The sequence below is a fragment of the Syzygium oleosum genome, unplaced genomic scaffold (assembly GCF_021117445.2).
Source record: "Syzygium oleosum isolate NSW1041296 unplaced genomic scaffold, Sole_v2.1 Sole_v2.11, whole genome shotgun sequence".
Lineage (NCBI taxonomy): Eukaryota > Viridiplantae > Streptophyta > Magnoliopsida > Myrtales > Myrtaceae > Syzygium > Syzygium oleosum.
Genome location: NW_026607495.1, coordinates 6402663 through 6417440, shown reverse-complemented (window position 1 = coordinate 6417440; position 14778 = coordinate 6402663). Strand labels below are relative to the sequence as shown.

Genomic DNA, 14778 nt, shown 5'->3' with positions numbered 1-14778 from the left:
TCCGGGCGAAATGGGCCGGGCCGGGCCGGACTTTATAACTATATAATAGCCTTGTCAAACAATGCCCAGACTTATCAAACATCACGTTGATACGAATGCGGTGGTGGATTAGTTGTTGAAATGTGAATTTGTAAAGAAACCAATGTGATAATTGATCCTCATTTACCATTTGAACAGAAAGAAATATGCCTCATGAATTATTCGAATAGGCACCAAGGTTAGCATGACTTTTTTTCGCCCAAATGGAAAACAATGGAAACATTGAAAAAAATAAACCACTTAAATTCTTATTGCTTCGACCAAAAGCAAAAAACAAAAAAATAATGTCTTGTTGCAAATAGGTGGAGCTTATCGAACAATTGCAAATTCAAATCAACATACCAAATTATTGCTTCGGTTAACTTTACCGTGTTCATTGTAAAATCAATTCACGGGCCCGAAAATGCTGCCATTGCCGATCATTATTTGGCTAGATCAATCAAGTAGGTAGGAACGCAAACATTTTCCGAACATGATCGCATCATGCGACGGTAAGCTACAGCACACGGATTTCAGGCACTTCTATGGATCCAGTCACTTTTCAGCTCCAGACACTTTGTGCATGCCATAACTATCTTGTCGCATAGATGGATTGTTGGTCTCCCACATGGATCTCAACCTCTGTAGGCAGCTGATAAACAAGTGGGGGTTCGGAATGACTGCTCGGTACGAGCTCTATGCCGATATGCTCTCTCGGTGTTTGAAGCCGGACTTTGTACCCCAGGTCATATCTGATCGAATGAACCCTTACTGCATAAGAAGCCCTCTTAAGTTGTTGATTCGTAGCAATGCATATTCAGGGATGACTTTTATCCAAATAATGTCTACTTTCTGGACTTCATCAGCACACGTGAGGTCTATACGTGTAGTCTATCGGTTGACGGAATTGGAAATGGACAATTCAATACTCTTGCATTAAAATGAATCGGAAGGGAACTCGATCATCCAAATTAACTTCTTGTCCACGTGTCTATTCACCTGCGCATGATCTATAATCAACTAAATTATGTACTCGTGAAAATCGTTCCTTGAACCCTTAAGGACAACCCAAACAGTTCTAACTCTGTGTGTCCGTAAGTGTCGATGTCGAGGAAAAGCTTGGCAGGCTTCAATGTACAAATTGCAAAATGGGTTTGTCGAGGAATTAGTGTCCGACACCAGTAAGTTTATCAAACAGAGAAATACCACCAAAAATCTTCACCCATGTCCACATTGATGCCAATGCCTTTTGTCACAGGTCCGTCCAAATTTGCCATTAAAAAATCCAATGTGATGACTTGTGCGGACAACTGAAGGTAAATAGAGCTTATGTGGATTTAGAAAATTCCACCACCAAGCTTAATTTTGTTTAGTATGACACCAATATCCCGAGCCTTTTTTTTTTCGTGTCACCAATGCCTCAAAAACTTATTCCGTCTCTCCATATGCGTTGCTCTTTGGTATTTGTCACCTAATTAGAGCCAAAAGCTGCCTGCGGCAAGGGGCAGACATATTCAAGATCCATACGTCAAAATTATGGAATTTTTGTTAAGTCTAAACAGAATTGTTAACCAAATCAGGTACTAGTCATGTCTAAAAACTTAAACATCGATAGATTGACATTCTAAAAAACATGACGTGGTTTTGTCGTCTTTTTCATGATGATGCACTTAAATTTCCATAATGTTTCCCACCACAAAAAGCATATCAAGACATGATATATGAATATATGAAAAAAAAAAAAAATTATCAAAAAGGTCATAAACTTATTACAATTGTGCCTATCAACTTTTTTTTTGCCAATTGAGTTATAAAACATTTTGCATTTATACCAATTCAGTCCATCCAGTCAATTTTAATTGTAAATCACTCACATTCTGATGGCAGACTTTTTCTGTCTTTGATCCTTTTGCCTAAACGAATACTTCGGCTTTGAACTTCTAGACAACTCCTCATCTGTAGTGGAATCACCTCCAGAAAGAATATCATAAACAAACTTTAAATCTAACATAACTTGCAAAGCTCCTTTATTTGATCAATTTAGATCCATTAGCTTCTTCAGTAGAAAGGTAGTTTCCATATATATCGGTCACCTGTATAAGCAAAAACAGTCAGTTAATAAACACCAGATTAAAATAAGCTATAAACATGAAGCAATCACAAAAACCACTGTCCACAGAATTGAGTAAATGAAAAAAGTCAAAAGACACAACTTGTAAGACGTTATTCATTATGGGGAAAGTAAGAGGACTTTATAATATCGTAAGACCTAAACCACTATAAATCAGAAAAGGCTCTTTACGGCTTCTCCAAGCAATAGTAATCATGACTTTCACAAGGCTCTTTACAGCGACCTTGATCAACATTTGCATTTGATCACTATGGCCGGCGAGGGTCGTTGTAGCTCGCCGGCTATTGGACTCTAATAAGATTTGTTAAGCATATCCTACTCAGATTGCCCTATCGATCAGTCCACTTAATTTGACATTGGCAGACATGAACCACAAACATGGATTGCCATCTCTATTAGCAGCTAAATGTTCGTTGAGCAAGTTTGCTGTTCGCATGCATCGTGCAGCTTTTGAGCAATTCAGAATCTTTCCCGACAGAGATCAGAGAAGAACACATTCTGATAATAAAGGATTGTTGCAGGAAGAATTTCTAGTTGAGAAGTAGTGATGGTAATGTTAAAGTAATAACATAGAAAACTTACTTCAACATCATGCAGTAAAAACGTACCGTCTTCTAGTCCCAAGACAACAACTTTGCCATCAGGACGCTAGCATAATGATGTGACGAAATGCCCTCTGTAATCAGAAGAAGATAAATTTTCAAGTAATACAAAATGTGAGAAACTTTCAAGACTAGACTCTACATTTTAGCAATACAAAACGTGAGAAACTTTCCAGACTATACTAAATCTCTGCTTGTAGGGAACGCTCAATTAGTACAAGAAGAGGAGCCGGAAGTAATATTACATCGTGAGTCACCAACAGAAATCGAAGGAAAACTGTATAGATGCCTGACGACATTGAGATGGTATTCTGCATGGGCTAAACCTGCCAACTCCATGTTGGCATCTAGCATTTCAGCATCTGACAGAGCTAGACTATCTAGCATAAATGACATCCCCTCCAAGTCGAGTTCTTTATTTTTCATGGACACTTTAACTAGTCCACCGAAAAGGGCAACAAGTTGGCAAAACAGGAGTATGGTACCCTTCCGGTTGGTCTAAATGACCATTGGTTAAGATATAGAAAAAAATCCCCTAAGGCACCAACCTTGTCTAGAAGTTGACAGGAATGTATCGCTGCTATAAATAAAAGTCCCTCCATTCAACAGATATCAGCTTGGAATTATTTACTTGCAACTAATTCATCTCTAAATTTCATCTTGTATCACCATCATTCACTCTTCATTTTTGTGTAAAACACCAATTCCTTAAGTTCAACGTGGTCTTCTCGTTCAGACATTCGAGCACTTTACCTCTATGTTTGACCAATTCTCCATCGAATGCAATTTGGACCAGAAGGAAGCGCAACACATTTAGGAAAAGCGAAAGAAGTAAAACAAGATAAGGCCAATGACTTAGAGGGCACAATAAGCCATCGTTGAAGACAAGAACACACTCAATAGAAAAAAAGAGAACTTTCTCAAATTGTCCACGGCTTCTGCCAATTGAAGCGATGAAGCACCACCTTCTCATCCTCCGTGACTATGGCCAGCAAATCCTTCTCCGGATTCCACTCCGCCATCTTCACCTGCCAATTAGAAATCAAATAAATATCATAAAACAGAGGCCGAACAGTCAAGTCAACCGCCCATTAGGTCGCAAAAGCACGTCGAATGGGAGCTTAACCTGAGAAGCCAGCGAGTCCGAGAGTATGCAGAGAATATTGTAGAAGAGGAACAGGTTGGAGAGAAAATAAGAGAGACAGACAAACTGACTTGATTACAGGAGTGGAGGCTGACAGTTTCAGCTCCGAAAAGCTTCTGTCAGATATAATACGGGCAACGTGGGATGACAATATGCTGACAACCTTTACCATTCCAAGGATGTATTGTCAGGGTTTGGACAAGTTCCTGGAACATCGAGCTCCAGAACCTTTGATGATTTTGATTCCTTTTTGAAAAGCCTTGGGAAAGCTCTCTTGGATATTTCAGCATTTACATCAAGCAATGGAATGATAACCGAATTCTGCCAGTGAGTCAGATGAAATCAGTCCAGCAACTAAGATCACCAAACTACTAATAATACTCTGAAGTTTACGGATCTATGTTTGTCAAACTCGATATCCTTTTTGAACTCTCTGGATCCAACTAATGGGGCATCTGCCATTAGCAACCACAGAAGCCTTGATCAAATTAGAATAGTGAATTCAACACAAGTTGCTTGCTTTTGTGGGGCATGGTATGATCCTTTTCTCATCATTATGTGCTATTCATGCATTAGAATTGATGCAAGACAGTTTTCAAATGGCATATAGGACACCGAAACATTTCCTGAGGAAACTTATGGAATTGCTTCCTTTTTTTTATTTTTAGCATGTAAATGCACTAACAAGAGCTTATGCACAATATAATGGATTATTTCACAGTACAGTTGATTCTGTCAAAAGACATTCTAGTTAATTTCTTGCTTGGCTCAAAAGTTCAGGTATATGACAGATGGCTTTACCAACTCTACAAACATCAAGATGCTTTCTTTGGAAGAATGGTGTTTGTTTCATTTCTGTCCGTATGCAGTTTGCAGGCGGATTTGATTCAGAGACAATGCAAGCGTAAAATGTGTGGAACATAATGGTTGGACAAATTTTATCCCAAGTCAGTAGCGTATGCATACTAAGGGATGCCCTGTCAACATGCTCCTTTTGCACCGTAAATTCACTCGTAAGGGTACCTTAGAAACATGCAGTCACGAACTGCATGATGAGTGCAAAGCAAACTAAAACCTCACATTAGAAGGACTGCCATATAGGGTCCTTCATTTAGCATTTCTCGGCCTATACGATAACCTTTGGCATGCTATCAGATACCTGTATACATCAGTTTTTATTCAGTACCTCCAACATTCCAGAATCAATCAAACGTTGAGAATCTTTATTTTTCTGCATAGGATGAAGGATCCTACCCGAAGACTAATGACAAATGATGTGCTTAGAAAGCCTTTTCTTCTATTTTCGTTGCTGGCATGATAAGCAGAATCATATTGCCAAAGCACACATTGACTTCCATGAACATCTCCCCCGAATACCTTGAATCCAAGTAAGGATACAATCATGACACTGTCAACCAGGAAATACAAATGAAAATTGGGTGGTAGATCTCAAAAGAGCAAAGGTAACTTACCTGCTTTATGTACCCTTAGTTAGAAAATATGGACCATTTCCAGTATATTACTCACACGGTTGACCGAAATGGATATCCAATTGACTTTCACTCGTAATTTCGATAAATCCGCACTCCAAATAATTCTGGAATTGTTTTGAGTGACCCGCATCCACCGATCCTCAGTTCTTCCAAAAACTCCAACCTATCGAGGCCTTGAATTTCGGCTAAGTTTTTGCATGCATAAGCATCTAATATCTTCAGCCTCCCGGATTTTGGAAGGTCTAGCCTTTTAATTGAAACGTTCTTAGAGACAACCAGGCTTTCCAAAAACTCCAACCTATCGAGGCCTTGAATTTCGGCTAATTTCCAACACCGTCCAGCATATAATCTCTTCAAACTCCCTGATTTTGGAAGGAGCAGCCTCTCAATGGAAAGGCACATCGAGATATCCAGGCTTTCCAAAAGCTCCAACCTATCAAGGCCTTGAATTTCGGCTAATTTCGTGCACAATGGAGCATTTAATTTCTTCAGGCTCTTGGATTTTGGAAGGAGCAGCCTCTCAATGGAAAAGCAGTAAGAGATATCTAGGCTTTCCAAAAACTCCAACCTATCGAGGCCTTGAATTTCGGCTAATTTATTGCACCATCTAGCATCTAATCTCTTCAAACTCCCGGATTTTGGAAGGTCTAGCCTCTCAATTGAACTGCACTTTGCGACAGACAAGTTTTCCAAATATATCAATTTGTCAAGTTCAAGACCTCGAACTTCAACTAGATTCTCGCAATCATAGACCTCTAATGTCCTTAGATGGATAAACTGTGAAACGTCCACTGTTTTAATAGATCGACATACCCAAACTTTTAAGATTTCCAAGTCGAAGGGAGTGTTTAGGGATTGTGGTAATTCTGATTCTTCAATGTCTGTCGGTTGGGAGCATTCTGAATTCTTCGATAGTGTTGATGGAAGCACTTTGATGCACTCCAGAACTTCGCAACAACCAACTTGTAGTCGCTTGAGATGGGTTAGGTGGGAAAGTGAGGGCAATTTGCGGCTTCCACAGGTGACGCCCAAATCTGTTAAGCTGGAAGGAAGGTCGTCCGGCAACGATTGGAGCTGGTCGCAGTAAAGAACATCAAGACGTTGTAGGGAAGAAAGATTGCTCATGGTCTCCGGCAATTCCCCTTTCAGATCTTTGCAACAAGGAGCGCATAACTCTCGGAGCTTTCTCAACCTCCCAATACCCTTGGGTAATTCTTCTATGCCGGTTCCAGAAATATCCAGAATCTCTAGATTCTCCAGAGACTCTATTTCTGCTGGAAGCTTTCTAAGGAACCGACACTCCTTCAAATCCAAGCGAAGGAGCGCCTTCATGTCTCCAATTGAAGGATCGATCTGGTGCAGTCCGTCACACTGACTGAGGATGAGAACCTCCAAATGCTTAAAAGCGGAGAGGAAGATCGTATTTTGCAAGAATTCACAACCCGTGAGGCTGAGATATTTGAGCCCCTCTGCCATCTGGTAAAATAAAAATAATAATGATTGTCAAGGGATTAATTCAAAAGAAAGCATAAAAGGAAGAAAAAAAAAGACTTATTCTTACCTTGAAAAAACTCCATCCTTCCCATTTCTCATTTATCTTGGTGTCTTGCAATTCGAGTACAGCTAATTCCGTTACAAGAAAATTTTTTACTTCAAAATTCATGGGACATTTTTGCCATCGAAGCCATTTTAATTCCTCCATTGAGTCTTTAAAATCTCCATTAAGTTGTGCCCCCTCCATGTGAAGGAATTTTAGATTCGTCAAATTCTTGAATTGTTTTGCTGTGTAAATGTCGCCATCTCGCTCAGCCATTTTGTTGGAGCCTTCTAAGCTGCCTTTACTCAAAATAATCGCCTCAATCTTTTCTGTTCCCTATAAGCAAGAATCAGCGTCCATTAATGCTATATCCAGCTAAAGTAATCTAAATATTATTTGTTCATATTGCTACTGGCGTGCATTAATGAGTTCAAGAGACTAGGAATGTGAAGACATCAATTCTTTACGCCAATAAACAATATTTATAAGGGCCAACAAAGCGAAGGATGTCAACTTCCATTATAAATTCGGCCATTAGCATTCGGGGTCTTAAAAAGAATTATGACGTAATGCCTCATATAGAGTAAAAACTTTACAAGTTGTAATCTTCTTCTTTCCGGTGCCGTAGCTTCATTACCATACTAGTTGGGACATGCGTGCAATGCGCGAAATTTGATCAAATTGCAATGTGCAAAACCAAAATTTTGATTTGATCAATTCTAATATAAATATATATAAATAACTATGACAATAATATTAGTTATATTAATATTCTCTACAAATTATTATTTTATCATAAATTTTAGTTAAGCAATAGATTACATTTTGATATATTCATAATCATAAACAACTTATTAGTTATATTAATACTCTCTATAGCTTATTATTTTATCATTAATTTAAGTTTAACTATAGATTACAATCTGATATAATCATAATCATAAATAATTGAGTAACTCAAGTATAATAAATATAATAAACAGACCCCAACAACTTTGATGTATATCAAAATAATTAATTGTTGAAAGTGCAAAGCATTTTTGCAATGTGAAAATTGAAGCTCCTCTTGGCTACAAGCCTACATGGAATAGCTTTTCCTTGGCCCCCCAGGAATAACTATTTCTGATTGGGAAAAATTAGTAGTTTCTAATCTATTTTTGAACAAAATGAAGGACTAATTGCTTTATTGGAATAGATTGGAAATAGAATAGTTCTTCCTAAGAACCAAATGTGTAGTAAGCTTTCACAAGAAAAAAAAAATCACTTAGGCATAAGAAATCAAGAAGAAAAACAGAAAGTTCATGGATTTCCATATAAGTTTCTCCGAACAAAAAATTTTGTTATTGTAATTCACAATGCTGTACAAAATTTCCTGGATACTCATAGGTGATTGACATAATAATTTGGAAAGGAATTAGATCTCAACACCTAAAAGGAATCCAAGAGAAGAGTAACTTAAAAAGAAAAAAAAAGGAAGAAATCTTCAACGGAAGTAATCTACTCACATTAGTCATTCCCCCATAAACTTCCCTCTCAAAATATCAATATACCCTATCTATCTTCAAGATTTCTTTGTGTGATTTGTAACTTTTTTCACCTTCAAAAATCGATAGCTAGAGTTTGGCCAAATCCCGGAAATAAGCCCGACCTTTTTGTACTTGGGATAAAAGTAGCAAAACCTTTCAAAAGTCTATAAAGCCTAACCTTCGGCATCCGCGACAAAAATAACAAACCTTTCAAACATAATAAAAATAGCTCAACTATTTAACTGTAAAACAAAACCAACACCTATTACAAATTTCATCCATTATCATGGTTAAATCGCCGTGATACCCTTACATTGGTCACGGTCCTAATGGATACAATGAGCCATGTTAACCCACACCAAAAAAGACGTAGTGTTTTATTTTATAATCCTGTTAACAAACTTTGTTTATGATCTTTCTTACAAAATTTCCGGCTTTTTGTAAAAAAAGAAGAAGTCATTTGTGGTCATGATTAAGGTGGTTCATTGTTTATGTTCGCACAATGAGCTATGTAGGATGATGTGGGGCAATTCAAAGTGAGAGTAGGAAGAATTGATGGCGGGTGTCATTTTTGTCCCATGAGTAACAAGATGAGTTTGAAAGGTAATGTTATTTTCATCCCATATGCAAAAGGCTGGGCTTCTTTGTAAGATAGTACCGTGGATGAAGAGCGAAATGGAGTTATGCAAAAATACTAAAATAATTATATAAAAATGTACCGTTTTAGTTGTAAAATTTAGATATACCATTTTACTTGTATATAAAATGTACAGCATATTCATTTTTCTTTTGGTTAGTTTAGTTTATTTAATCATGTAGTACGAAAGACGTAATAAATAGACATTGGCTTTGAATTTGTTGATATATGAATTGGATCATGAGATTATACATGGGTCGCCCGTTGAGATCGTAAATAAGTGCTAGTCTTTTGAGCAACAACTTGAGTCAGCCCAAATGATGGATTAAAAGTAGTGGAGTCAAAATTATGATTAACTTCACAAATGCAATACAATCACATACTTAATTATACAAAATAGAATTTGAATATTTATCTCTTGGACTTTTTATGAAGAAAAATTAAAACATTTCTCTTTTAAATCACTACAAAAGAACATCTTTTTTCCAACGAAATTTCCAACGCAAAATTCGGAAAAATTCGTTGGAAAACGAATTTCCAACGAAAAAAAATTCGTTGGTAATTCTTCATTGCAAATTTTTCCAACGAAAAATTTCAATTTTCGTTGGAAGTTTGCGACGAAATTTTTTTCGTTGGAAAATTCGTGGCTAAATTCGTTGGAAACACTACAAAAAACAACCTTTTTCCAACAAAAAATTTGGAAATCCAATGAAATTTCCGTCGAACAAAAATTCGTCGTCGCAAATTTTTCAGACAAAAAATATAAATTTCGTTGGTAATTTCTGACGAAATTTTTTCGTCGCAAAATTCGTCCCTAATTATTCGTTGCAAAAATGTGGCAAAATTTTTTTTTTTCAAAAAATCGTGGCATAATTAGTTTCATCGTGACAAAAATCGTGCGGGAGAGGGCCAGACTCGCCGCCGGCGAGCTCGAGGTCACCCGGATCTTTGCGAACTTGAGCTCGGCCGGCCATGGTGAGCTCGGCCCTCGCCATGGCCGACAAGGCCCGGACTCGTCGCCGGCGAGGGCCGAGCTCGCCATGGCCGGCGAGCTCGGCCCTCGCCGGCGACGAGGCTGGGCTTCGCCATGGCGGGCGAGCTCTAGCTTGCCCAAATCTGGGCAACCTCGAGCTCGCCGGCAATGAGGCTGGGCCTCGCCGGCCATGGCGAGGGCCGAGCTCGCCATGGCCGGCGAGCTCAAGGTTGCCCAGAACTTGGCTAGATATGGGCGAGCTCGAGCTCGCCTAGAACGCTCGCCGTTGCTAATTTTTTTGAATTCGTTGGAAATTTCCAACGAAAAATTTTTCGTCGCTAATATCCAACGAATTTTGCGACGAAAAATTTTTCGTTGGAAATTTACAACGAATTTTGCGACGAATTCAAAAAAACCCGGTATTATTCGGCATTTTTTAAATTCGTGGGAAAATTCGTTGGAAATTTCCAACGAATTTTGCGACAAAATTAGTACATGTGGCATCTTTCAAATTCGTTGCAAAATTCATGGGAAATTTCCAACAAATTTTCCCACGAATTTCAATTTTCCGGGCAATTATTTCAGTGTGTACAATTTTCGTTGTAAAATTCATTGGAAATTCCCAACGAATTTTCCCACGAATTAAAAAAATGCTGAACAATACCGGGTTTTTTTGAATTTGTCGCAAAATTCGTTGGAAATTTCCAACAAAAAAATTTTCGTCGCAAAATTCGTTGGAAATTTCCAACGAAAAATTTTTCGTCGCTAATTTCCAACGAATTTTGCGACGAAAAATTTTTCGTTGGAAATTTCCAACGAATTTTGCGACGAAAAATTTTTCGTCGCTAATTTCCGACGAATTTTACTTTTCGTTGGAAAATTTGTTGCAAATTTGCGACGAAAATTTTTTCGTCGTAAATTTTCGTGGCAAAATCCAGTTTTTTTTGTAGTGAATAGTCGTTGCATAAAATACGCTTGATATTATATATATATAGACGCGCATTTATATTATGTATAAGGGATTTATGTTCCTATCTTATTCGGTAAGTTTTAAATCAGTCCTTGTCCTAGCTATGAATATTGGTAAATGGAATTCCTAACATAATATAACATAAAATAAGTATCCCTTCCATTCTCCATTATGGAATAAATACTAAAATTTCATGAGAAATGCGGGCATCGTGAGTCGTATTATATTAATTTTAACATCAAGAGATTATAATTCTATGATTTATATATCCTGAGTACTTATGGTTTATAGTAGCATAGTCAAGTTATGTAATGTCTGTGTCGAAGATGCAAATGAAGCAATTATTGAAGTTCAAGATCTTTTCATAATATGCAATTTAAGAAAAGTCTCAGATAACACTACAATACTTGTTAAGAGAGAGAAACTTCCCTACTTTCTAATCATGTCAATGAAACATTCGAGGGCAATCATAGTATAAGTTCTCTGTTCGCTAGAGCAAGCAACAAGTAGAGGACAAACAATACCTTATTTTCGTTTAGCACTTTCAGGACTTCCTTGGAATCCCACAATCTGCTACGGTAATGAGGCTGCTGTTGGTTTTCCTCGCGAACTATTTCCCTCCCAAGATCTCTCAGTTGGTCATGCATTATAAACTTATGATGATCTCCAATTTTTATTAATGACATGAATATCAATACTTCAATTCCCTCTTCTGGGTAAAAGCCACAGGCATCCCACATATAGGATGCGATTCGTTTGTCAGTGCCAATAAAACAACAAGCAATATCCAAAAATATTTGTTTTTGTCCATAATCTAATTCTTCATAACTTATCCTTAACTTTTCTCGCACTTTCTTATGAGGGACTTTTTTTAACTTGTCTATTGTACCTCTCCATAATGCTGGCTTTTTTCCGCACAAAAATGAACCTAAAACCTCAAGAGATAAGGGAAGGCCTCCAGTGGTAGTTACAACACCATGAGCAAGGTCCTCAAATTCACTTGGAGGAGAATTCCTTCGAAATGCATGTCTACTAAACAAAATCATAGAATGCTTCTCATCCATTACCTCATGTTCATATTTGAAGTCCACCCGTTCATTGTCAAGAACACTAATTTTTCTAGTGGTTATAAGGATCCTACTTCCGGAAGAAAACCAATTATGATTTCCAGCCAAAGCCTTCAGCTGATCAACATCATCCATATCATCAAGAAGAACAAGAACTTTCTTATCTTTGAACTTAGATGAGATGAACTTAGTCCCGTCATCCTTATTAGAAATTTGATTCTTTTGGTTCAATATGTCAGAGATTAGTTGATTCTGCAAGTACTCAAGTCCATTACGCTGACATGATTCCCTAATATCTGCAATGAAGCTACGATACTTAAACTGATCGGAGAGCTTGTTGTAGATGGTTTTAGCAAGAGTTGTCTTACCAATGCCTCCCATTCCATGGATTCCAATAAATAGGGTAGCACTAGAATTATTATCTACAAATTTCATAACCTCCTTCACATGACCATCGGTTCCGACCAAATTTTCAGGAATAACCAACGCAAACTCTTTCTTTAGCTTGCTCAACACTTTTTGGACGATCGATTTCACCAATTCTCCTTCATACCTATCAAATGTGACAAGTTCAAACATGTGGCAATAGCCATTTCATGTTATTTATCTACTGAGAACACAATAATAAACAAATTTGGGGATAAATTAAAAAACTTAAAAAATTGCTTTGGTCACAACTCCATGTATTATCTTACATGCTAAGACTAAAGCGAGAAATGTTGGTGGCTGCTCTGCATGGCGTGCCCTAATCCATTATTACTTTGACATAATTTTCGAGCCGGAAGAAACTTGAGGATATCACTAACGAATTTTGAAATGAAGATGTTATAAATTTGAATCAAAATTTAAACTTCTTGTTAGTTAAAGCTATCAAGGATGACGTGGATGATAGGATGTGACTTTGAAATTTTTCTAGAGCGTTTGAATAAGAAGTCCAATAAGCCAGCATGTACCAGGGTCCAACCATCGTTCAATAAATATGACATTACTTCTGATGCAAGAGAAATTGAGGGAATTGTTTGAAGTGATATGTAGTGAACTACCTGAATACAACTGAGGGAGTTTCTCCTTATTTGTGAACTTTTACATAATGTAACGTACACTATAAACATGATAAAAGAAATGGCCCAATGTTACAAAATCTTTGGATATAAGAGTAAAAATTCATTCAAAAATTCTTCTTAGTCAAGTGAATGGGATCATATCAATAAAATCTATAATTAGATTGGTCGATATCATTAAAGCAAAAACTAAAAAAAGAATAACTTATAGAATGCATGCATCGCAGGATCTTACTGCTAGCAAAATCTTACTTTTTTTTTATATAAAAGAAAGAACGAAAATGAAGCAGGTGAGAATAAGAACAACCAGTAAACACCCAAACATATTAAAAAAAAGTAGAGAATGTTTTACCCATCGGTTTCGTATCCTTTCAAGGCGCTGACTTCAAGGAGTGCTTGCTTCCATTTCTCTAAAATCGTTGGGTCGAAATGCCTCTCGAGCAAACGCTCCTCACGCCCATGAAATGCATCTCCAAAACTCCCGATTTGATGTCCCACGTCAGCTGGTTTCACTTTATAAAATATAGGCAACACTATGTGCCCATTATTATTCTTGCACTTCATTATTTGAATCAGCTCATCTAGGCACCAACTGCTTGTACCATAATTCACGGAGAGAATGGGGATCAGGATTTTACTATTCGTGATGGCTGCCAAAAGCTCTGGTCTGATATTCTCGCCTTGGGGGAGCTCGTCATTGTCTCTAAAAACATCAATTCCGGCATTGAGGAGCCCGTGGTAGAGGTGATCGGTGAAGCCTTTCCGAGTATCTATGCCTCTGAAGCTCAAGAACACCTCGTAGCTGTTTCCAGTCGACGCAGTCAATGAACTAGATGCACTGTTGTTAGTTTCTATTGGCGTGGCCATCGAACCAGCTGCGCCAGCATCAACGTCTTCTGCATTTCCACACGCACTAGTTTTCATCTTCTTAAAGGGACTATGCATTTTGGCTTTGCTCTTACTCTGCCCTTGATTTTGGCATTCAAGTCTGACGGAGAAAAAAGCCAGAATGCCTCTCGGGAAACAGGAAATGCCTTCTTGTTGCCCATCCTCTTATAGTTGATTTATATAAGGGAACCAGTCGGCAGCCACAATCGCACCAACAAGTCAAGCTCGTCAACCCCGTGGCCTTCACGTGGCGGAAATCTCATTGCACAAGAGAATCCAAGGCGAGTCTCAGTTGAACTCAGTCCACTGCTTGCACCGTTGAACTTTCCTTTTTCTTATGTTAATTTATTTTCCATTAGAAAAAGTATTTTTGTTGAATATATTTAAGCTCTTGATCCCACTTAGAAATTTAGCCCATCTCACTTTGAGATTGTTAACGCATGTCGAGGATCATAAAAAATTATCAACATACCATATATATATATATATTCATTTTGTACTCGAGCATAATGAGAAGAATTTCCTTTTTACTCTGTTTCTACCTTAATTTCCTCATCAAATCTCAGAAATAAATCAAAATGCCTTTTCGCTTTTGCTGTTACTTCATTATTTATATTTATTTATTTATGGGTTTGATTTAAGGCACGCACCAATAATTCAAACTTGGCAAGCTAGATAAGTAATTCCTGGACCAGGACCACTAACCATGCGTTTATGGTCGTTGGCTTCAT

At 37.6% G+C, this 14778-nt stretch overlaps 1 protein-coding gene across 1 annotated transcript in view; it reads right to left on the bottom strand.

The window, feature by feature from the left end:
• The window catches only part of LOC115663992 (disease resistance protein RPV1-like), a 73225-nt gene extending 58786 nt beyond the window's left edge, over positions 1-14439 (bottom strand). The window contains exons 1-4 of the mRNA XM_056315903.1: positions 13512-14439; positions 11556-12651; positions 6950-7261; positions 5368-6864 (exon numbers count right to left, since the gene is read on the bottom strand). Of these exons, the coding sequence (XP_056171878.1) occupies positions 5455-6864; positions 6950-7261; positions 11556-12651; positions 13512-14104 (3411 nt within the window). The 5' untranslated portion in view covers positions 14105-14439 and the 3' untranslated portion in view covers positions 5368-5454. The remainder of the gene's footprint in view (positions 1-5367; positions 6865-6949; positions 7262-11555; positions 12652-13511) is intronic.
• Positions 14440-14778: the final 339 nt, after the last annotated feature.